Source organism: Benincasa hispida, chromosome 10, assembly GCF_009727055.1.
Source record: "Benincasa hispida cultivar B227 chromosome 10, ASM972705v1, whole genome shotgun sequence".
Taxonomy (NCBI): domain Eukaryota; kingdom Viridiplantae; phylum Streptophyta; class Magnoliopsida; order Cucurbitales; family Cucurbitaceae; genus Benincasa; species Benincasa hispida.
In genome coordinates, this window is record NC_052358.1 from 16333811 (window position 1) to 16357442 (window position 23632).

Here is a 23632-nt window from a genome sequence, read left to right on the forward strand (position 1 = left end):
TGATTTCTTTGCCCCATATGGCACGATCACACGATCCTCTCATCACTCGCGGGTTTGTTTCTGTCCTAACCTGAAAAAACATAAAATATGATAGGTTGAGTACCCCCTACTGGGGCCATTTGGGTGAACTGTTAAACCCCACCTAACACTAGCATAATATACATAATATAACATAGCATGACATGACATAAGTAATGCTCTCGTAGGAAAACACCAAAATAGTCATGGGTGTGAACCCATAGTAACATAAATCATAGCAACATTAGCAACATGAGCTATAGGATTCTACTAAACCATCTTGTGTACCAACATGAGCTACAGGATATTCAACACTTATCCCAATTGACATACAATAATTCTCAAAAGCTCGAGATATACATTCACAAGTATTATCGAGACGAATGACCTTAATTGTATAATCAGAAAACTGTACTCTTAACTTAATTATTTGAGCAGGTAATATTGCAAATGCAAGATTTTGACTTGATAATAAGCACACATGTGACCATCTGTTACTCGCATATCTCAACGTGAACGATTTGGGATCACGTTGTTTGTACTAAATACAAAGTGAGCCACATCCAATAGTGTCTCTAGAATAAGGTACCTAGGCGACTTATCCGTATACTATAGACCATTTTGGCTATTTACTCGAACTTGATCAACTCTTATGTCTCCACATAAAGTCAAAGTACTCATGTAATAGCCATGAATCTTAGTTTATTTGATTTAGGTTATTTCTAAAATGAATTGAGCCATTCATACATTCAATAACAACTTTATTGATTAAACATCAATAACATATTCATTGATAACATAATAAGTTTATAATTTACAAATCACGAGTTTTAGGACATAAAACCTAACATAGTGGATATTGAGCACGAGCATCTAACGAGCATCTATTACCATAATATTTATAATACAATTGACATAGCATGATTTTTTGTTTTATCATTGTTTTCTTTTTGAAAAGGATGGTTTTTGTTTTGTTATTTTTATTTTGCAGGATTTATTAATTTTGTATCAAGTTTGCTGTTTTCTTTAATTCATGAAGATTTATTTATTTATTTTGTTTTTTTTTCTTACTCAATGATAAAGTTAGACATAAAAATCAGTTATCATAAAACAACCAAATGAAATCCAACTGACATATAAAGATGTAAAATATTATAAATATTCTCAATGACGGATATACATTTAATACACTTGATTAATATATTTAATAATGACACATTTGACCGATATACTTGTTAATCATGTATTTGTTCATATAGTATAATGATGCTAATCACTTTGTTGTTCACACCATTCGCCGTCGCCCACCGTAGCTCTGTCACACGTTTAGCCACTGACAGTCATTACTTGAATTGTCGCCAATAAGACTCATATCAAATACGTCACTCTCTACCCTCTTTTCCCTTTATCTATTAAAGTTGAAGAGAAATAAAATGTATTTATTAAAAGGATAAAATTGGAATACAAAATTTTATCATGTCTACAAATGTTCATACATCAAGACGTGCGTGCAACTACACATATCCCAAAATACACGGACATAAATATATCCAACAATTTTGAAACTCATAATTTCTTTTCGTGAAAAACAAACATTGCAAAAATTTAAATAATTATGTCAAGCTACCAAAAGCTGCACAGAAAGTCTATTTTTCATTTTTTTATATTTAAAAAGACACAGCTAATAAAAAGGCGCGGGGTCAAGCTTCCCCACTTCTTCCTCTCTGTCAAACAAAGTTGAAAAAAAAAAAAAGCTCACTCTCTCTCGCATGGTGGATTGTGGGGTCCTTTTGTTAGCTGAAACCATCAGACTTAAACTTTGGTCTTCCATTTCCTTCATCTCTCTCCTCTCTGCTCTGAACTTCTGTCAGTTCTTTCTCTCTTTTGCTTTGTGATCATTTCCATTGACGAGTTCTTCATTCTCCAAGCCCCTGCCGAGAAGCTTGTGCAGAGCTATGAGCGATAATGTCGCTTTTCTTTAAAGACGCCGATCCAGTGTTTCAAGGCGCAGGGACCAAAGCGTATCCTAATCATTAACGTTTGTTTTCTGTTTCTCGATTTTTGATTTTCCTTTTAATTTCTCCTTACTGTTCAATTTATGAAAATTTTCATAGCTTTTATTCTACCTGAACGTCTCATTTGTTGCATTCGAGTTTTAGCCTAACTTTCGATCTCCTTATGAGGAAGAAACGCGACTATTTTGTGTGTACGTGTGTTGTTCTTTTGACTGTCAGCATGGTGTGCTGTGCTCGTTTGTGAAGTATATAGAGTTGTTCTTAACCTCTCGTTTGTAAGTGGGCTGGAAATCTGGTGTATCGAGAACCTTGAAGTAGTTCCTGTCCCAAAAGCTTCACACGGGAAGTTTTACTCTGGAAGTGCTTACATAGTTTTGAACGTAAGTTTTTCAAGCTTTGCACTCCTTATTTGTTTCATTTAGGACGTTTGAAAAGTTGTAGCACTCATAATTCCTACTTTTAAGTCTTTGATTTAATCTGTGGATTCCAGAATCTCGATTCGTGTGTGTGTTTGTTGATATTAACTGCCCTTCTTAACATGTTTTTCGTGGAATTTGTCAATTTGTGATGTGTATGTTGCTCGAGCAGACAACTGTGCCGAAATGTGGAATTCCCCAGCATGACGTGCATTACTGGGTGGGAGAAAATGCAAACAAGGTGTTCAACTAATTAATTTGTTTTTCTTCCTTTTTTTGGTTATGGAAAGAAACATTTATGCAAATGATACCTACCAAATCACTAGTTTTATGAAGAGAGTAGCCAAATAGACGCACTTGGCTAGTCTGAATAAAAAATACATGATATATATACATTCGGTATCTTATAAATGCCTATGAATTGATGATCGAAACATGGATTTTGGACCTGTCTAAAGGTCAATCTGAAAGTCAACATTTCTTCTTTATCCTATGATGCAGTATATCAGTTTTGGCGCTTAAAATTTATATATGCATATTTTTTTAATATATAAAAGTTGTTGCAATATTAGGATAACACAGTGGTGTGTGGGTGTTGTGCATTAATAGGTTGATTCAGCTTTGGCATCAGACAAAGCACTGGAACTAGATGCAGCTCTAGGTTCTTGTACTGTACAATACAGGGAAGTTGGAGGGCAAGAAACGGAGAAGTTTTTATCATATTTTAAACCATGTATCATACCTTTAGAGGGAGTATACTGCTCACAGCTTCAGCATCCCAAAGATAAAACATACCGTATCAGACTTCTGACCTGCAAGGGAGACCGTGCGGTTCATGTTAAGGAAGTAAGCAGCAAAAAGGGGCTACGTATATATAGATATTTTGTTCATTTAGTTATTTCAATTTTCAACAATGTTCTTATCTTTTTAGTTCATTTAGTTATTTCAATTTTCAACAATGTTGTTATCTTGTATAAGCATAACCTTTGCATCACCTGTTACAGGAATCTACCCTGTTGAGTTCGCTTGAATTAATTTATATAGTCATAAAGAAGTCTTCGTTTTTGTTATTGATGATGACTGATGAGGATGCTTTTTGTCTTGACTTAATCTCATTTGATCGGGCGAGATAAGACTAATCTGTACCTATCTTCCTTAGGTTCCCTTTTCTCGGTCATCATTAAACCACAATGATGTATTCATCCTTGACACTGCATCAAAAGTTTTTCTCTTTAGTGGATGCTATTCTAGCATACAAGAAAGGGCTAAAGCGTTGGATGTTGCTCAGTACATTAAAGAGAATAATCATAGTGGAAGCTGCGACTTAGTAACTATAGGTCGGTATATTTCTTTCTTTCCCCATTCCCTTTCCCATAACGAAGCTGTGACTTAGTAACTATAGGTCGCTTTATTTCTTTCTTTCCTCTTTCTTTTTTCTATAACAATCAGCAATTTCTTATCTATTGCTGTAGATGATGGAAAATTTGTGGGTGATTCTGATGTTGGTGAGTTTTGGAGCTTTTTTGGTGGATTTGCTCCCATTCCTCGTGATGTGTCTTCTGATCAGACATCATCTGATTCATCAATTAAATTATTTTGGTTAGCTAACAATCTTGTCCTTGTCTGTTTAGTGATTCTGATAAGTTTTCATTTATTTATCTCTACGGAGTTTGTTCTTGATTTTACTTGTTAAAAAAAAAAAAAAAAAGGAAACATATGGTTGACGAGTTGTTGTTGTTGTTGTTGGGTTTTCTTTTTTTTTAAATTTTATTTTTATTTTTAAAAAATAAGAGAAATAATTATAACTATAAAACCAATTGGTCTCTGAAAGCATACTCCTATGATATTTAACAAAGATCAATTCTACTAGACTCAATCAGCCGTTGCTCCAGTCAATTGCATTACAACATGAAAAGAAAAAGCATCCTCCCGTATCACATTCTTTTTTTCAATTTTATCTAATGTTTAGAATATTCTTGTACGCAGGATAAACACTCAAGGGAAATTGTATCCGAAAGGAAATGATATTTTGAGCAGAGAGATGCTTGAGACGGACAAATGCTATATGCTAGATTGTGATTCACAGTTATTCGTTTGGATGGGGAAACATACTTCTGTTACGGAACGCAAGACATCGATATCAGCTGTAGAGGTGAGGGTTTCTTTTAGTCTTATTATGCTTCTATTTCCCAATCTCCAATGCAGACGTTGAATTGAAGGGAAATGTCATATGCAGAAACATAGAAAATACCGAGAGGCAATTTCTATTGGGGCCCTGTAGAGGATTATATCTAGCACCTACTTTAGCATGTTCCTGTCCTCTTTTTAGTTCTTGTACTTGTGTAGGAGAAATAGCTTGAGCATCATCTGTGCCTTTGGTAACAATTTGAACTTTCATCCATCGTCTGTTCCATCTTGAAATATCTTATACTTCTTCCAATCTTGTACTTTTCACAGGATTTCGTTAGAAAGCAGGACAGATCAACTGGCACCCACTTAACTTTCCTAACTGAAGGGTTAGAAATTGCTGCATTTAAGGTCTGTTTTGATGATTGGCCCAACACCGTGGAGCCAAAACTATACGATGAAGGCCGAGGAAAAGTTGCAGGTTTAGTTTGTATTGCACCATAATGGGGAAATAACTTAGCAAGCAACATACTTCCTTGTTTAATTTTATTTTATCATTTCAGCAATTTTCAAGCAACATGGCTATGATGTGAAGGAGCTTCCTGAACTAGACTTCAAGCCATGTATAAACTTGCAAGGCAGGATCAAAGTAGGTTCTCAGTGTAAACAAATTTAGATTTTTATGACTTATGGCTGCTAGCAGTGTGACAATTTCATGTGGGCGCAATGTCGGAATTTCAGGTTTGGCGGGTAGATGGTGATAGTACTACTCTTCTTCCAGAGGTAGAACAGAAAAAACTTTTCACTGGGGATTGCTATATTGTGCAATATACATATCATGGAAGTGGTAGGGATGAGAATATAATTTATTCCTGGCTTGGTCGCAGGAGTGTGATGGTAAGAACTTCATATTGTAAAACAGTATACATTGCAAATATATCCTTTTCAAATTACTTTACTTTTTATATTTATTATTATTAATATTATTTTTTGAAGGTTTTCAGACATTTATTAAAGAGATATTTGTGCTTTAATTTGGGTATTGCATCTAGTTAAGTTGTCACACCACATCATTTTAAAGACTGATACTGTTTTCATGCATATTCACTCAAACTCTAAGTCCATTTTATAATTAGAAAAAATTTCATATGATGGAGTTGAGATTGTCAAATGTCTCAAATTTTTGACGTAAACATTCTTTCTAATTAGAGAATCCAAATATTAACATGATAGTAAAACGATGGATGTCTCACAAGAATGCCACCCTACTTCATTCTTAAAGTTAGATTTAGATTTAGTATGACATTTTTCGAAATAAAAAAATAAAGAACATCTACTAGCTCATCATGATAAAAACTCTGACTCATCTATGAATCCTAACGAGTTGTTTAATAATCCAAAATATGCAATGGCAATATGAAGTAATTTGCCACAAATACCATCGAACTGGATGTTGAGAAGGCCAAAAAAATGGCTTATTGGTCTTTTGTTTTTATGGTTTTGGATAAAAGGGTTTCTTTTGCAGATGAAGGATATGAATTCAGGGTCACCTCTCCAATTTTCTCATTATCTTATTATCAATGCTAAGCCAAAAAGGACACTAGGATCTTCTAGAGGTCTGTTTCAGTGTCACCCATCTCTCGTGGCTGATATATTGAGTTGATTGCTTCAAAGGCGGCCAACTCAGAGTTTATTGATGGTTCGAAATCTGAATGAGATCAAGTTAGTGTTTCCCATGTCTCATCTTAAATTTGTTGTTGACACAACGTACTTTCCTAATATAGCTTGATTCCAATAAGGAGTTTCTTCTGAGTAGTTCATATATCTCAGTTGAAGTCAATGAAGGCAAAACTATGTTCGGTACTTTTAGTCATGGTGATATTGAATCTCAATAGTTAGTGGTACCTTTTTCCTTTCCCCTTAAAGGAGCGATCTCATAATTCTTAGTTTTGGGGAATCTTTCTTCGGTTAATTGAATCTGAAATTACAGAATGAAATGAATCCTTTCTCCATACTTAAAGCTGTAGTGCTCATCAAAATTCAGTCCAGTGTGCCCATATACAGTCATATCCTCAAATTCCCCTGAAATATGTTATAGTAGTTGAAAAGATGATTAAAAACTTCATTTGGTGTGGCTATATTTGTTGGCCATTGGTAATGTCAAGAGTAAGAAAGAATTTCCCCTTCATAAATAGTGAAGTTTTCCAAGAGAGCGAAAAGCTTTAAGGGTACATGGGCAACAGAAGTATTGGTCCTGTAACTGCAACTAAGTGCTGATCCATGTGCACACCTATTGTAGACTGGGGACTCTATTTCAAAATGCAGAATAGAGATCTTGGAGCAGAGGTATACTATTAAATTTTGGGGGGATGTGTGGTACCAAAGGATCCCATTAAGTTTGTTACGTTTAATACTTTAACCTTGTTGATAGAATACAGGCTAGCATCATGGATTCCAAATTCTAGACCTTGGAATCTAATGCAGGAGAAATATGAACGATAGAGGGTGGAGTGGCCAAGATTGATGGTTTAGATGGAGGATTTTCAGCCAAACCTAACAATCAACTCTTGGAGTTGGTTGTTAGAAGGCAGTGGAACGTTCTCTTGTGAGTCCTTCCTTGATCTTAAAGCTTCTCGTGAGGTTATACAAAAGACTCTGTGCATTGTTTTTATGGAAGGTCAAATATCAGAAAAGATCAACGACTTTATTTAGACCATTTTCTTAGGTGGCTTGAACACATTGGCTAAGGTTCAACCAAGATACCCTATATTTCTTCCTTCGCTTGTTCTGTCTTTGATCAAATAACAAACCACCAGTTCAATCAATTTAAAGGTTTTTTCCCCTCCTTTTTTCTCCTTTTTTTCCTTCATCTAAATAAGAAACAAATTTCATTGATGTATGAAATTTATAAGAGAGGGCAAGAAGCCCGAGCCAAAGGAATTATTAAAGATTTCTCCAATTGGTCAAAAGAGATGTAAGATCATATGAATTGAAAAACGTTGTACATTTGCACCAAGTTATAGCGAGGTAGATAGTATGTTAAAAAAAAGTGTCAAAAGACCTCCCCTTTTCATTGTAGAAGCTCTAAAGGCAAATCTACTCAATGTTTGATGAAAATAAAATAAGAAAAGCATGTGTTTCACTGCTAATCACAGGACAAGAATTTTTAAAATAACTTTAAGTGGAATCAGACCTACTTGCATGAATTTAGAAGTGAAGGGGGAGATTCACTCGGATACTTGCTAGATTATTACTTGAAGTTTAAAAGAAAAGACTTCAAGTGCAATGAGGGCAAGAGGTTTAACAAAACCTTAGGGGGCGTTTGGTGCGCGGGTTTGAAATGCTAAGCCTGGGAATGTTAAGCCTGTGGGTTAGACTGGGAGGTTTAGGTAGTCTGGGTTTAAGAAAACTGTGTTTGGAGTGCAGGTTTTGGAAGTTTGGGTTTAAGAAATCTGTTTTTGGAGTGCAGGCTTAGGAAGCATGGGAATGAATTGCAGATTTATAAATTTTGAGTTTGTGAAGTATTTTCTTGTATTTAATCCGTGGTTAGATTTTAGATTAGTTCAAGCTTGTCATCTTAATTATTTTAATATAGTCAAGTTTAAAATAATCTAAAAAATTTAGAAGAATATTTGTTTTTTGAATTTTGAAATATAGATTTGACTAAAATTATAATTTTATTTAATTTATTGTCTTATAATTTGATATTTTGATTTTATTAGATTTTGAAATAAAATATTATACAGACATTTGTCTCTTTTACTTATTTAAATTGGGGTTTTCTACACATAATTTAAATAAATATACTTAATTACGCAAAAATCTAGTTCAATTTACTTTTTACCCTTCCTTACTATTCAATTTTTATTAAAAATGTGTATATAATAATAATAATAAGAAGAAGAAGAAAAGCATATAAGGGATGCTTCTTGTAGTGATCGATTACAGCTAGGAGAAATAGAAAAAAAAAATAAAAGAAATCTCGGGAAATAAAGGAAACATATAAACAAAGGGAAGAGCACAAATTAAAAAAGATAATCTAATAAATAATAATAATTAAAAAGAAAAAACTCCAAATGAAAAATAATAGAAGAAAGAGAGTTTATTTAAAAAATATTTAAAAAATATTATCATCATTAAGCTAAGGGCTTGTTTGGAATGAATTAGAATTTTTTTTATTTAAACACTCTTGATTTAAAATAAAAACACATGTGTTTGACAACTCTTTCTTAGAAGTATTTTTATATATAAGTTTGTTTGGTTTGTTATATATTAAAAATGTTTTTATTAATGTTTTCCAAAGTTGATCGATGGTAGCCGAAGTTTGTCCAGAGTCGGTGGTCGGAAGTTCGCCGGCAAGGCTCGCTGATGGTGGTCGTTGAAGTTGGCCGATAGCGATCACCAGAGGTGGTGGTCAAAGTTGGCCGACGGTGACCGAAGTTTGGCTACAGTCAGCGGCCGGAAGTCCATTGACAGAGTCGCCGGAAGTTTGCCGGCAGGGTCACCGGAAGTGGTGAGCGAAGGTGGCCGGCGATGGTTGTTGGTTTTGGCCTATAGCGGCTGCCGGAGGTGATGTGTGGAAGTTGGCCGACAAACTTCCTAAATGAAATTAGAAAAAAAAAGTGTAACTCATGGGTTTGAATAGTGTTTACTATTCAAACTTATAGGAAGAAGGTAGGAAGCCTTGGCTTCCTAAACCCTTGTTCCAAACAAGGGTTGGGCTTAGGATGCTTAACCCATCCCAAGCCTAACCCTTGAAACAAACACCCCCTTAAGGTTTTTATTTGTCTCCTTAAGAATGAATGTATGCTCTAGAGTTGCATTTTCATAATCATTATGGGGTTAGGAAAGGACTGTTTTGCTCAAATACTCACAAGTTGTTGATTAACTAAGAGCATCTAAGTGATTAAACATCTTACAGAAATTTATATAACTATCCCTAACAAGTATGGGATTTCACATAATTTGAGAGACATTGCTGGTACTACCAGACATTGATTTTTTCCCCTCACTCCCAATGGTTTTCTTTTCATTATTTTTTTACGACATTTTCACATTGTCTGTTTCTATTTAACAATAAATACTAAATGCTGTTACACTTCATGGATATCTAGGAGGACAGACGAGAAGCCATATCCCATTTGAACACCATTGTCAATTTGACCAAAGGGGATTCGGTTGTGGTAAGTTTTTATTTATATGTTCAAGTTCACCAGGACTCATTTAAATTAGTTTGACTACTTTTAATTGGGTCGTTGATTGCAACAAGTTAAATTAGGGATGTCAAAAACCTACAGACGATAAGTGTATCCATTTTCCTCAAAAGAAAAAAAAAAAGTGTATCCATTTATGAGAGCTCATTTATATAATTTCTTGCACATGATTATCTGCTTGGCCTATTGATTTTGCTTTTTGTGCAATGGGCAATAATTTCCCAACTTGCTATCTTTCTTATTTACAGGCTCAAGTAATTCAGGATAAGGAGCCAGATCTATTTTTCTTTATTTTCGAGATATTAATTATTTTTAAGGTGAGCCATCATGAGTTTCTTTTTCCCCTATGCCTTTCGTGTGTGTGCTAACCTTGCATTTTTTTAGGGAGGCAAGAGTACACAATACAAAAAGAATCTAGACGACAGAGATATTGATGATGATACCTATGATGAAAGCAAAAATGCACTTTTCCGAATTCAAGGGACGGGCCTGGATAATATGCAGGCAATCCAAGTTAATCTAGTGAGTTTAGAACTGAGATCTTCTATAGCCTTTATTTATAGCTGCTTACCGTCACTCTCTTTCTTGAGTAGATAGTGTGGACCTTTTCTGAGGCAACCAAGCCTTATATAGGTTCTAGTTAATCTAAGGTTTCTATATTCTTGCTAATAGTTGCTAATATTCCTAAATACTGAACGTTTTAAGACGAAGATATTGATGATGATACACATGATGAAAGCAAAAATGCACTTTTCCAAATTCAAAAGATGGGCCTGGATACTATGCAGGCAATCCAAGGTGATCTAGTGAGTTTGGATTGAGTGGAACCATCGCATCTTCGACGACAAGGATTTGGATTTCCCTCAATTTTTTGAACACCTTTTGGATACATCTCTCTTTTGGTGTAAAGTCACTCCCTATTTTCCTGAGTACAATCTCACTTCTCTTATTTCAGTCAAATAGCATTATTTGATCCCTGATGGCACAAGTTGCTTTTTTGTAATTTCATACCATCAATGAAATTTTGATCGAACATTTCCCATAAAAAGAAGTAAAAGAAGAGGTTGTACTTAAAAATGTATATTACTTTCCTATAATAATCAGCTTGGTAATTGTTTCATTGTCATTGATTGAGCACAAGATTCTAATATCGTATGGTCTTGGACTTAAGTTTATTAATTCAGTATTATTGAACCTTCAAGAATATTTATGCTAATGTCCATCCGTTCTCTTTTATGATTACAAGGGAGAGAACACTATGAATGGAAACTTATTTTGTAACTTTCTTTCACTCACCAATATTGTGCCGTATCAAGATAATTTGACAAGAAAGTATTGCAGGTTTCAGATTCCCTAAATTCATCCTACTGTTACATCCTTCAAACTGGATCATGCGTCTTCACTTGGATTGGCAGTCTCTCTTCAACCAGAGACCATGAAATTCTAGACAGGATGGTGGAAATGATAAATGTAAGTGAACTATTTTCTTGGTGCTTGGATACAATAAGCAACCATTTCTCAAGACTTCCAAATTTTGGAAGCCATGTTTGAAGAGAACAAGGGATCTAAGACAGGCTTAATAATTGGAATATAGAACCTTGGTTATGTAGGCAATGTGACCGGCAACTTTTTACTGACTAGATACTGTTCTGCCTCTCTCCAAAGAATTAAATGTTTGATATCATTTGCAGCCAACATGGCAACCTGTATCAGTCAGGGAAGGGAGTGAGCCCGATTTATTCTGGGAAATACTTGGTGGAAAGTCAGAGTATCAAAAGGGAAAAGAGGTCAAAGGGCCTATTGAAGATCCACATTTATTTGTCTTGAACATCAGTGAAGGTATTGGCAATGTTTAATCTTCTAATCTATTTTTGAGAGGAAATTTACCTCAGCTTGGTTGATTGTTATCGAAATCCAAATTAGTACTGAAGAATGTCTAATGGTGGGTTGTGCTTGTTTGGTATTTGGTTGAAATTTTCCTTTCAGGTGATTTCAAGGTATAGTCCTCTCGATGTTCTAGAAATGCATGCCATTGATGCTGTTTTGGCCTATATCATGCCAAAGTTCAATTGTAAAAGTCTCCTTTAATGTATATCTTCTCTATTCTTTTAAAAGTTTCATTTGATGTCTGAAATTTGGTTTCAAGACCTTGGCTCGATAAATGTGATTTTTTTATTAAATGCTATCGCTCACTGATATTCTCTTGGTGCTTTATGCATCTTAAAGCCCAGCCCTTCTAGGTTTCTACAATTAAACGTTTATGTTGCTCTTGGCTTATTCTCAGGTGAAGGAGATTTACAATTTTACTCAAGATGATCTAACAACCGAAGATGTTTTAATTCTTAATTGCCACAATGAGATTTATGTTTGGCTGGGATGCCACGCAAATGTTGGGGGGAAGGAACAAGCACTCGACCTTGCCCATGTAAATATATATTTTCCTCGTATGTTTTGATTTGCTGTGGTAAATTTCTTAACGAGTTATTTTCAAATTTGACCACGTACGCATCTCCTAGGAGTACCTGCGTACAAATTTCAGACCATACAACCTTTTTTCTGGAAAATATTCAAAATGTCGTAAATAGAGGTATCATGACCGAAAATCTTGGTGTTTTGTTATTGCTCATGGCCACCTATGTAAAACTCTAGATGGACAAATCAAATAATGGTGTACTACAGAAATAGTCCAGCATATTTCATAATCATGTTCGTGTTCATGTTCATTTTTATTTATATTACCGCATGCAAAAACCTAAAGTTCTTGTAACAAAGGTGTTGCTGCTGGCAGAAATTTCTAGAGAAAGATGTTTTGGATGAAGGAATTTCTCTTGACACTCCCATATATATTGTCACTGAAGGTCACGAGCCACCACTTTTCACTCAGTTCTTTCAATGGGATTTCTCAAAAGCAAATGTAAGAATCTTCTCTTACTAATTAAAAACCAAGGGTACGCGCATCTTGTGTTAGACATGAAAGTCATACCACAGCCCCACTGGCGTTACATCTTCAGTAATAAAAGCATGTTAGAATCTTCGTTTTCATTTGGATTCTTACAAGCTATTTGCCAAAATATTATAATTACACAAGCTACATGTCTAACTTCAATTTCAAGTTGGATGGGCTGGATGGAAGATCATGTTAGACACGAACTGTGAATTATCATTTAGTGTGTTCCTTTGTTTGTACTTGCAGATGCACGGTAATTCGTTTGAGAGAAAGCTCGCTGTTTTGAAAGGAAAATTACATAATGTTGATGTAAGTGGCTTTTATGGAGGTTGTTCGTCCTATAATGCAAGTATCATTCTAATAGCTTCAAATGAATGTAGTTAGATGTTATAATATTAAATTTGTCTTCACAAATTAGCTCAAGTTTTTGGGTCAATCAGTGATTTAAAATGGTATCAAAGAAGGTGGTTCAAGAATGTTGTTGGGCCAAAAGCTTAAATCACCAATTTACCAAAAAACTTAAGGTGGTGGGTGAAGGCGAATTTAATATTATTATCATCGGGTTGTTTATTGTTTCTATATAAAAAAGAAAAGGAGGTTGTGACTATCTATTGGAGTTTGATTGCAGCACAATGTTTATGTCTCATTCTTTTGTTTTTAAATCATCCAGTCACCTGTAAGAAAATCATGGAAAGCACTCTCAAGGGAAACTACACCAGATGGATCAAGACGCACCTCATTAAGTCCCTTTCAGCACGAAAGAAGTCTATCTCCTGCATTAAGAGGTTCAGGATCACATTTAAAGTCTCCAAACAGAGATCATTTTTCCACTCCAACGCAAGCTGTCAGAAAGCTCGATTTGACATCTTCTCCTTCTCAATGTGCTGGTAAGGGAAGGGAAAATTTGTCCAATTTTAACAAAAAAGAAACAACTTTCTTGTTTTTCTCCCTACCACACTTCAAATTATGGAAATGTCTGATTGAAGCACAAATTAAAATAGGTTCTATACATTTAAATCTCAAACAACTTTCTTGCGATGGCTAACTCTCACGGTAGAGTAGACCTTTTAACCATAATTAGACTGTAGAGTGTGGTGTTTAGAGAATGATGTTTTGCGAACTTCAAACAGGAAAAGGAATTCTCGACACTCAACTTTGTCAATCTTTCTCACTGATAGGGTATTGGTATAATATTAAATTTACTTTCCCCAATTATCTTAAGGTTTTGGGCTAATCAATGATTTACACTTATCACTATCTACAGGTATTTTCATAAACTGACCTGTTTGTCCATTGCAGGTTCCTCGACCGCAGCATCATTATCACCTTCGCTGATTCCTAGTAAAAGTAGTGATGTCTTACAGAATAATGGAGATATGGCTGCTGAAAATCTATCAATATATCCATATGAACGGCTGACCGTGATATCTAAAGACCCAATTGGGGACATAGATGTGACCAGGCGAGAGGTAACTAATTTTTTTGCTATTATGAAAGCCTTAATGGGGCATAGCGGATTTCTCCATTTGATAGGAAAAACCTGCAATAGAGGAATGAGTAGAAAATAATTAAGAAATTAAAAGAAAATAATAAAATTAGGAAACACAAGAATCATACCAAATAATTCTCTCTCCGATTTCAATTACAAGAGCACTTTTTCAAAGCTTTTGTATCACTCATATCATTTTTTTTCACTCTCAAACTAGAAAATACAAAAAGAAATTTAACTAGAGTTGATACACTCAAGCTTAAAGTATTTCTAACCGGACAATTTAAAATTAAAGCCATATGTTCCTTTTAACTAGAGTTAGCACACCTAAGTTTAAAGGTTTGCCAATGTGTGACAACTACTCTTCTAATATTTTTCTAAAATCCAACCTGTTCGAACACCCATCACACCAAACTCATAAAAGTATTGGGAAAATAGTATGAGAATTATTATAAGAAAAAACATGGGTTAAATAACAAATTTAGTCCTAACTTTGATGTATGTGTATATTGGTCTTGAACCTTCAATTTACAAATTGAAATTTCAAAATTTATCATCTTTCTACTAGACACAAAATTTAAAGTTTGTTTTATTTGATATAAAATTCAAATTTACGTCTAGTAGATCAATTAATTATAAACAAAATTCTAAGTTGCCAGAATTTGTTAGATGCAAAACTAAGGGTTCATTTGGATTGATTTAAGAAAAAAGTATTTTAAAAAAATCTTATTTTTATTTAAACATATTTGATAAAAACTAATTAAAATATACTTGAAAAACTATTTTGAGCTGTTGCCAAATATTTCAATTTCTTCCGAAGCAATTTGAAAATATATTTCAAAGACATCTTAAAAGTTCGAGGATTGATTAGATACAAAATTGAAAATTTAAGAAATTTTTTGACACATTGAATTTTGTAAGTTCATCGACCCTTTTCAAAGCGAAGATACCAAGTATGCACAAATTTCAAAATTTATGAACTAAATTTTAATTTCATCAAACACGTCTTGGATCCTTTTTTATTTCATATCTACCATCTATAACTGATGACACCAAATTTTGGGGTCCGTTATACAGTGTTGCTTCATTTTTTGCTGTATCTCTCTTCCTCGTTCATTGCCTAATTTAATTTACCAGATTTAATTTAGAAATCTGCACTCTATCTGATTAATTCTTCAGGCTTATTTAAGCGAAGAAGAGTTTGAAGAGAAATTTGGGATGGGAAAAATAGCATTTTACAAGCTTCCAAAATGGAAACAAAACAAGCTCAAGATGACCCTTCATCTTTTCTGATGGAAACTCGACGTTTTTTTACCCTCCAATTCCGTAATGGGTTGATTCTCAATCTTACTTCTAATCCACGTTTTTCTTTTTCATTTATATTTTGCTTTAAACTGTTTCCAGTCGTTTGATTTGGTTGTTGTTCTCTTGATGGTGCTGATTTTAGTACTTCACCTAAATAGCACGTTTGAATTGATTTGCAATCTACTTGCAAAAAGAGGGGGAAAAAAATAGATGATTATTTTGCTTTTTACCCATTTGTATTAGTTATCACCCATACGGAATTGAAAATTAGGTGTTTGTAAAAATTACATTGATGAAACTTATTTGGTATATGTAAAGTGGTTGAACTGGTTGATGAGTTAGACTTAGATTGACGAAGAATCTTGGTTCATTATGATTGCCAGGATGAGTATTTACTATTATAAATATTTGTCAATTGACTTGTACATTGGACTAGTAATGTAAAATGTCTCAATTCATTTGGGTGTGAGAATATGAAACCTACAAACTAAATATGAACTAGACTCAAATTTTTAGACTAAAAAGGTTATGTTTTTTCCCTTCTTTTCTGAAGAACAGAAAAAAAATCAAAATTTCCAAGGATTTTTTAAAGCTTTCATTATTATATGGTTGGAAAGGCTAGACAAATGTAATCACTAAAAGAAAGTTAAAATATCAATTTGGTATTTGTATTCTGGATTTTGTTTTATTTTCATCGTATTTTCAAAATATTAAATTTTAGTTTCTATATTTTTAATAAATCTCAAAAATTAGTTATTGTAATTAGTTTTTTGTTTTTTTGTTTTTTTTTAAAATGAAGTCTCTGTGAATATTATTTAACTAACTTCGATAAAGAAAAAAAATTAACGTTGAAGATTAAATTGTTGAAAGATTAAATTAAAAAAAGAATTAGAAATACTTGGATAATTGAAATTACATCATCAAAACAAAGCAAAATTCAAAATAATATTTAAACTGATGAATAGATTTGTAGTTTATCCTCGTGAGCTTTGAACCATAACATCGTGCCATCTGGTTGTACGAGAATTAAACAACATTACCACATATAACCCGTCTTTATCTTTCATTTAATGTACTGTCTCAAGGTCATAGATTTCTTTTAGATTTTCCACACGTTAAATGTACATTAGGTTACAATTTAAGTGATTTAATTCAATTATTTGACTGATAAATTAAAATTTTAAGTGAGAGTATAATTCAATTTTTATAAAGACTTTAGTATTGAAGTTTGAAGTGTGTGTATGTATATATATCTTAGATTATTGCATCGTTAATAAAAATTCTAATGAAGTTAAAATATACTCAAACTGAGATGAGAAATTTTGAAATATGCTAAAAACAATGAAATTACTTTACCTTATGTTATAAATATTGGGAGAAAATGATGTATAAGAATTGAATCCACAAATAAACTGTTCACATCTTAACTATTATAGTACACACGGTATACAATAATAATGTTCAGAATAAAATAAACGATATAATTTGAAATAACCACAAACTTATAAAAACCTCCCTATCTTGTGGAAAGATCAACATATAATGTTATTTTGAAAATAATTATTCGCTTAGATTACAATAATCATCACATCAATCAAACTACAACGTTTAATTTTGGTAGAACTACAATCTTGAATTACTTGAATTTAACAGAGCTCTTAGATAGTTGTTCTCAACTCAACCAAGATCAAAAAGAAAGAAATGAGACAATTCTTCAGATTAGAATGAAATCTTTCAAATGAAGAAACAAGGTCTATATTTAGGTTAACAATTTAGTCCATTTTTAAAATAAAAAAATAAAATCAAATAAATACGAAATTAAAATACTAGTCAAATTTAACTTAATTACGTTATTGTTGGACTAAAATTATACCTACCTCGTTCAAATTGAAAAATTGAAAAATTGAAAAATTTAACTCTTATACATATTAAATTCGTGAAACATCATTTAATTTTATAATTTCAATAAACTGATACTTAATATTTAAATATTAAAAAATATCCACTTTCTTTTACCATATTATAAATATCCAATAATAAAAGCTTAACCGCATATAAAATTTTAAACACTTTACATCTCTGAAGATTATTTCCCAAAAAAAAAAAAAAAAAAAAAAATTTTGAAAATTTTCTTACCTGATTGGCTTGCCTTTGACTATTACCTTTACCATCTTTAAGCTTCTTACCAACTACTCCATTTCAAGACGATTTTTCAAAAACTTCAAATTTCGAATTATTAATATTAAAAAATCAATCAAAATAATCCTCAGTTTTTAATTTGGTACTTTACTTTCTTGAAAAGCCCGTCGGAATTTATTCATTTTTCCTTTGTCCTCTGTCGTCTGGATTTTATCGTCTGCTTTGACTATCGATTCTCAGAGTCGGCGATCAAATTCTCCGCCGCCTTTGGCGGTTGTCGATTCTTGCCGTCGGAGATGGTTCTCCGGAGAGCGATTTTGACTTCCTTTTTTCTTATTTACCTCTTATTCTCTTCCCAAGCTTTCGAGTTCGATTTCAAAAAGAGGCGACATGAAATCCAAGGACCTATCAAGACTGTGGTGGTTTTAGTCATGGAAAATCGTTCCTTTGACCACGTTTTAGGCTGGCTGAAATCCGTCCGACCTGAAATCGACGGATTGACTGGTAAAGAATCGAACCGGGTTTCGGTTTCCGATCCGAACTCTGAAGAAATTTTCGTCTCTAACGATGCTATCTTCATAGATTCGGATCCTGGCCATTCTTTTCAGGCGATCAGAGAGCAAATTTTCGGATCAAACGACAGTTCAGCGAATCCGGCTCCGATGAACGGATTTGCACAACAGGCGGCGGCTATGGACGAAATCGACATGCCGAAAACCGTAATGAGCGGGTTCAAACCGGAACGAGTTCCGGTCTACACGGAGCTAGCGAACCAGTTCGCGATCTTCGACCGGTGGTTCGCGTCAGTTCCGGCGTCGACTCAACCGAACCGGTTCTACGTCCACTCCGCAACCTCTCACGGCGCCATGAGCAACGTAAGGAAGGATCTCATCCATGGCTTCCCTCAGAAAACAATTTTCGATTCATTGGACGAAAATGGCCTCACATTTGGCATTTATTACCAAAATATCCCTGCAACCCTATTTTTCAAAAGCTTGAGAAGGCTGAAGCACGTAGTTAAATTTCACTCTTATGCTCTGAAATTCAAATTGCACGCCAAGCTTGGAAGGCTCCCAAATTACGCTGTGATTGAACAGCGTTACTTCGACGTCGATCTTTATCCGGCGAACGACGATCATCCGTCGCACGACGTGGCGCGTGGGCAGAAATTCGTGAAGGAAGTATATGAAATTCTTAGGGCAAGTCCTCAATGGAAGGAAATGGCACTGTTGATTACTTACGACGAGCACGGCGGCTTTTACGATCACGTTCCGACGCCGGTTTCCGGCGTGCCTAATCCGGACGGCATAATTGGACCGGATCCTTACTACTTCCGGTTTGACCGGCTGGGCGTTCGGGTTCCGACGATTCTGGTTTCGCCGTGGGTCGAGAAAGGAACAGGTGAGAATTGAGAATTTCTTTTTTTGTCACTATGAATCTGGAAATTTGATTTTTGTTTCACAGTTTTGCTTAGAACACCATTCAATATCTTTAGTCCTCTTGTCGCCGCATCTTCCTCCTTTTTTCAGTTAGATTTCTATTCCCGTTACTGTTTCTGTTTTCAGCCTGTTTATTAATATATTATCCAGGGCTAAATTATAACCAATACCATTAACTTTAAAAAATATCCCTAATACTATGGATGTTCAAAAAACTCGATGATCCGAAAAAACCGATCAACCCAACCCAACTCATGCGGTTTGGGTTGAGTTGGATTCAAATAAATGAAAATTTTATGGGTTGGATTGGTTCATAGGTTCACCTAATATAACTCGAACCAACCCGAATTTATTATTAACTTTAAAAATATATATTTTTTATTATTTATATCACAATTATTTATATATATATTGATTTTGATTTTATTTAATTTCAATATTTTTTTGAATAATTTATTCTTCAACCACTCTTGAAAGTAGTTTTTTTGCACTTTAGAAAATTTTCCAAATTGAATTGTTAATCTTAATTCAATATATGAGAATAATTAAATTATATTTTTACATATTTACATTTTACTTCTTTTTAGAACAAAATTTTAAGTAAATGACCCGATTAACCCGAACCAACTCAACCTAAATATTTCATGGTTGGGTTAGGTTGAGTTCATTTTTTAATAAGGATTATTTGGGTTGAAAAAATTTACAATTGGGTTGGGTCTAAAAAGACTTTCAACCCAGCCCAACTCAACCCATGAACACCCCTATTTAATACCTTAAAAAAATTGCAATATTATCCCTAAACATTACGAACATTTCAAACTATCTTGGAAATTGAAATTCTAGACTTAGAATTGTGTGAGGAATAAGGATGAACTAGAGTATCCGGGGGTTGGGTAATAGTTTGAGTTTTAAGATTTTTTTAATTCAAATAATTCTTTATTAAATAATGAAATCAACCCAAACTCTATGAATTGGGTTGGGTTGATCAAATTTTTTGGATTATTGAGTTTTTCGAATATCCCTACCTAAAAGAAGGTGGTGATCTAAATTTTCTTTCTATATTATCACTTCACCATTTCATATCTTAATTTTCATCCAAAGTTTTAAAGAATTTTTACTCCAGGAGTATTTTTGGAACATTTATGAATTTAAAGGTTTTTATTTTTATTTTTATAATTAAACCTTTTATCTTAACCAAATATTTAAAAGATTGCATAATAAATTCGATCCTACTTTTCTGTTTTTGGAAATTAATTATGTTCACTCCTATTCCTATACAAACGTGGATTTGTTAACTAGGTTTCGAATTTAACAAAATGGATCTTTTAAAAGTATTGTTTTAGTTGAAATTCTGTCTTAGAATTCTAAAAGCATTTTTGGAAGTAAATTGTATATAAGAGGCCAAATAATGCTTTCGTTTTTAGTTTTCTATGGTTGAAATTTGTGCTCTTTGTCCTTCCAATTTTTCAAGTATAATTTTCACCCTTCTTGAGGTAGTACTTGAATTTCTAGTCAAGTTCTAAAAACAAAAATTATATATTTTTATTATTCAAAACTTGATTTTTGTAAATATTAGTAGAAAATGAATAATATAACATAAAAACTTATTGGTCATTGGTGGAAGTAAGTTTTGTTTATAAGCTTAATTTTTAGAAATCAAAAACAAAAAACCAAATTGTTTGGCACTTTAGTATATTGGTTTTCTGTTTATCGAGATTGGCAAGTGTTCTAAAAGCATTTTGCAACTACTTCCGTCCAATGAATTTCATTTAACTAATAGAATTATTGTAGATTTGCTAGTTCAGTAACTTCAGCTTATGTTATGTTCAGTCATCTTTTCCTCTTGGATTGGATTTGTTTAAGCTCCTGACTTAGCTGTAGTCAGTTGGATAAGAATTCAACTCTCATTGTGGATTCTGGTTGTTGAGAATACTTTCACAAATGGTTGATTATAAATGAAATTTAGATAGGAAAGAAATCAGTCTGCTAACTCAGCTGTTTGTTCGAGAAATAATTATTTGTGTTTGGACTTTAGAGAATTTAGACTCGTTTAAGATGACCTTCTACGTGTTCCACAACCTTTTTTAAAAAAAAAAAATTAAAACACTTTTCTAAATGTTTAGAAAGTGATTCCAAACAGACTTTTGTGTATGTTTGTGTGAGAGAGACACCTTTCTATACGTTTAGTTGTCTACTACAACTGCGGAGGCTACTTGTTTACTGTGTCTGTGTGTTTGTTACTTTTGCTACATTAAGATATTTCCCAAACTTTCTGGATTAGGACTACATAAGATATGCTGAAACCGAGTTGTTGGGTTTGAAAGATAAGGTAGTTTATTGGTCGTTTAATAGCATGGTAAGTTGGCAACTGTAACTCGGAAAGGTAGTTTGTTGGTTGTTTAAGTGCTCAATGGTAGTTTGTTGGTCGTTTAATGTAGGTTTTTTCTTTTTTCTTTTTTTTTTTTATTATTAAATATATACATCCGTAAGTGTTCAGGCCAGTTTGAGGACTGAGAAGTATCTATTTAGATTGAATTGTCTACCTACTGACTTTGTTTTGAGAGGTACATCAAACCATAGCTGTCATGTAGAAGACACAAGTTTTTAACATCCTACTTAAAACTACTCAAAGAAGTGGATTTGGTTGGTTGTTTCATACGTTGAACTGGTTGATTTTGTTCTTTAGTTAGTTTCTGAGTGGTTGGTTACATTCATGGTGGGAAAAACCGGCAACCCGAGTAGTTTAACTGCCAATATTGTTGATTTGTAATTTGTCTGGTGCAGTGATCCATGAGCCTGTTGGACCAACTTCTACCTCGCAATTTGAACACTCTTCCGTTCCTGCCACTGTGAAGAAGCTTTTCAACCTAAAATCCAACTTCCTCACGAAGCGGGATGCATGGGCTGCTACTTTCGACCATTATTTGAAGCTTCGCGACCGTCCTCGAGATGATTGTCCAGGTACTTATCGATCTTGATCGAGACTTATATTATTAACATCTTCAATGGTTTCATTGGAATGCATTGAAATGCTATTTGGGTTGCTTGAAATATTATTAAAGGCTTAAGGACATATTAATCTAATTAGTCGAGAAGTTTGTTGGTACGTTATAATGCTCCAGAGATGAGTTTGAGGAACTTGAATTACTCGTCATTCAAGTAATTGTATCTTTTTAACTTTCATCTTTCGATACTACTTTAGGTCCCGTTTGATAATCATTTGATTTTTTATTTTTGAAAATTAAACATGTTTCTTCTCAATTTCTTACAATCGTCTTTTGTAAAGACAAGTGTTGGATTCTTAGCCAAATTCTAAATACAAAACAAGTTTTAGAACCCTTTTGTTTTCAACACTTGGCTTGACTTTTGAAAATATTGGTACAAAGCATGAAATTTAGAGATGGGAATGGTGTTTATAGGTTTAATTTTTAAAAAACCAAAAACTAAAAATCAAATGATTACTAAAAGACGCCTTAGCTATCAGGATTTTGTAACAACTCAAACACGATGCATACATATTCTGTGCATCTGCTGCAAATTTCTCTCTAACGATTCATCTTAAATCTTTATGTCAGAAACTCTTCCAAAGGTAACGACACCACTGCGGCCATGGGGACCGAAAGAACACGCAAAACTCTCGGAGTTCCAAGTCGAATTGATCCAACTTGCATCGCAGCTTAATGGTGATCATGTCTTGAATTCTTACCCTAACATTGGCAAATATATGACTGTTGGTGAAGCCAATAAGTATGCAGAAGATGCAGTCAAAAGATTTCTTGAAGCTGGAAGGGTTGCTCTCCTGGCAGGAGCTAATGAGTCTGCCATTGTCACCATGAGGCCGTCCCTAACCAGTCGAACGGCAGCGGTGGACTCCGGTCGGTTTGTCGAAACGATCTGATTTGATTTATCCACCAAGTTGTAAATACAAGAATAGGGATGGGATATATATAGTATTGAAGCTGCTATCTGTATGTAACACGGCCAGCATAGAAGAACTATTATCAGACAAGTATTTTGCCCTGTAACCTACAAAAAAAACTTCGATATGAATTTGTGTTTATATTTTTAAATATATATTCCTTCGGGTAATCGATTTAAATGGTTAAATTATTGAAAAATATTTTCAAATATAGCAATGTCTAAATTGTGATAGACATATTGAAATTTTGCTACATTTGTAAATAAGTTAGCTCATTTTTTTTTATTTGAAAATAATCCTATTTTTTTTGTATATATTTAGATTCTATTTGATGCAATCTCTCAAAAAACAGGCATGTGTCCCTTCAATTTATCTGTCTTTTGTATTTTTAGTATAATTTTTAAAGTAATATATATTAATACATATATAAAAGTTCAAATTAAATAACAAGAATGACATTGACTTGTTGGCGTGTAGCGTTGTCTGGCGGTTCAACTCTTACTGCTTGCAATATTTTATTTTAAATTTTATATGAGTTTTTATCTAGAATTTTTTATTAATATTGTGTCATTTTTAATAAATAATCAAACAATATTGTTTTTATT

At 33.5% G+C, this 23632-nt stretch overlaps 2 protein-coding genes and 1 long non-coding RNA gene across 4 annotated transcripts; 2 read left to right on the top strand and 1 right to left on the bottom strand.

Moving 5' to 3' along the window:
- Positions 1–1148: 1148 nt before the first annotated feature.
- Positions 1149–14152, bottom strand: LOC120088400. Its single transcript, XR_005484913.1, has 3 exons — positions 14019–14152; positions 3192–3261; positions 1149–1427 (listed from the first exon to the last, which is right to left on the bottom strand). It is a non-coding gene; the product is annotated as an uncharacterized LOC120088400 (long non-coding RNA).
- Positions 1696–15890, top strand: LOC120088399 (villin-1). Of its 2 annotated transcripts, none has more exons than XM_039045667.1 (22): positions 1696–2039; positions 2314–2413; positions 2622–2690; positions 3059–3295; positions 3609–3786; positions 3922–4048; positions 4436–4601; positions 4907–5057; positions 5140–5225; positions 5318–5359; positions 9691–9759; positions 10038–10106; positions 10174–10311; positions 11131–11259; positions 11481–11628; positions 11776–11786; positions 12074–12214; positions 12578–12703; positions 12983–13045; positions 13407–13623; positions 14036–14205; positions 15405–15890. In XM_039045667.1, the coding sequence occupies exons 1-22, from the start codon at positions 1984–1986 to the stop codon at positions 15516–15518; spliced, it is 2607 nt and encodes an 868-aa protein (XP_038901595.1). In that variant the 5' UTR covers positions 1696–1983; the 3' UTR covers positions 15519–15890. The 2 variants fall into 2 exon arrangements, with proteins under 2 accessions (XP_038901595.1, XP_038901594.1); XM_039045666.1 differs by having other exon boundaries at positions 1697–2039; positions 5318–5473.
- Positions 15891–17781: 1891 nt separating this feature from the next.
- On the top strand, positions 17782–23236 carry LOC120088242 (non-specific phospholipase C1). The gene is made up of 3 exons (XM_039045395.1): positions 17782–19070; positions 21893–22069; positions 22684–23236. Exons 1-3 carry the CDS (start codon positions 17966–17968, stop codon positions 23004–23006), a joined length of 1605 nt encoding a protein of 534 aa, XP_038901323.1. The 5' UTR covers positions 17782–17965; the 3' UTR covers positions 23007–23236.
- Positions 23237–23632: the final 396 nt, after the last annotated feature.

Excerpts from the sequence above, each read along its gene's own strand:
- LOC120088399 (XM_039045666.1), top strand. The coding sequence starts at position 1,984 with ATGTCGCTTTTCTTTAAAGACGCCGATCCAGTGTTTCAAGGCGCAGGG. Across the intron at positions 10,312-11,130 it reads AGGCAATCCAAGTTAATCTA|GTTTCAGATTCCCTAAATTC; the intron begins GTGAGTTTAGAA and ends AAAGTATTGCAG. Across the intron at positions 14,206-15,404 it reads TAGATGTGACCAGGCGAGAG|GCTTATTTAAGCGAAGAAGA; the intron begins GTAACTAATTTT and ends TTAATTCTTCAG.
- LOC120088242 (XM_039045395.1), top strand. The coding sequence starts at position 17,966 with ATGGTTCTCCGGAGAGCGATTTTGACTTCCTTTTTTCTTATTTACCTC. Across the intron at positions 19,071-21,892 it reads GTGGGTCGAGAAAGGAACAG|TGATCCATGAGCCTGTTGGA; the intron begins GTGAGAATTGAG and ends TGTCTGGTGCAG. Across the intron at positions 22,070-22,683 it reads TCCTCGAGATGATTGTCCAG|AAACTCTTCCAAAGGTAACG; the intron begins GTACTTATCGAT and ends TCTTTATGTCAG.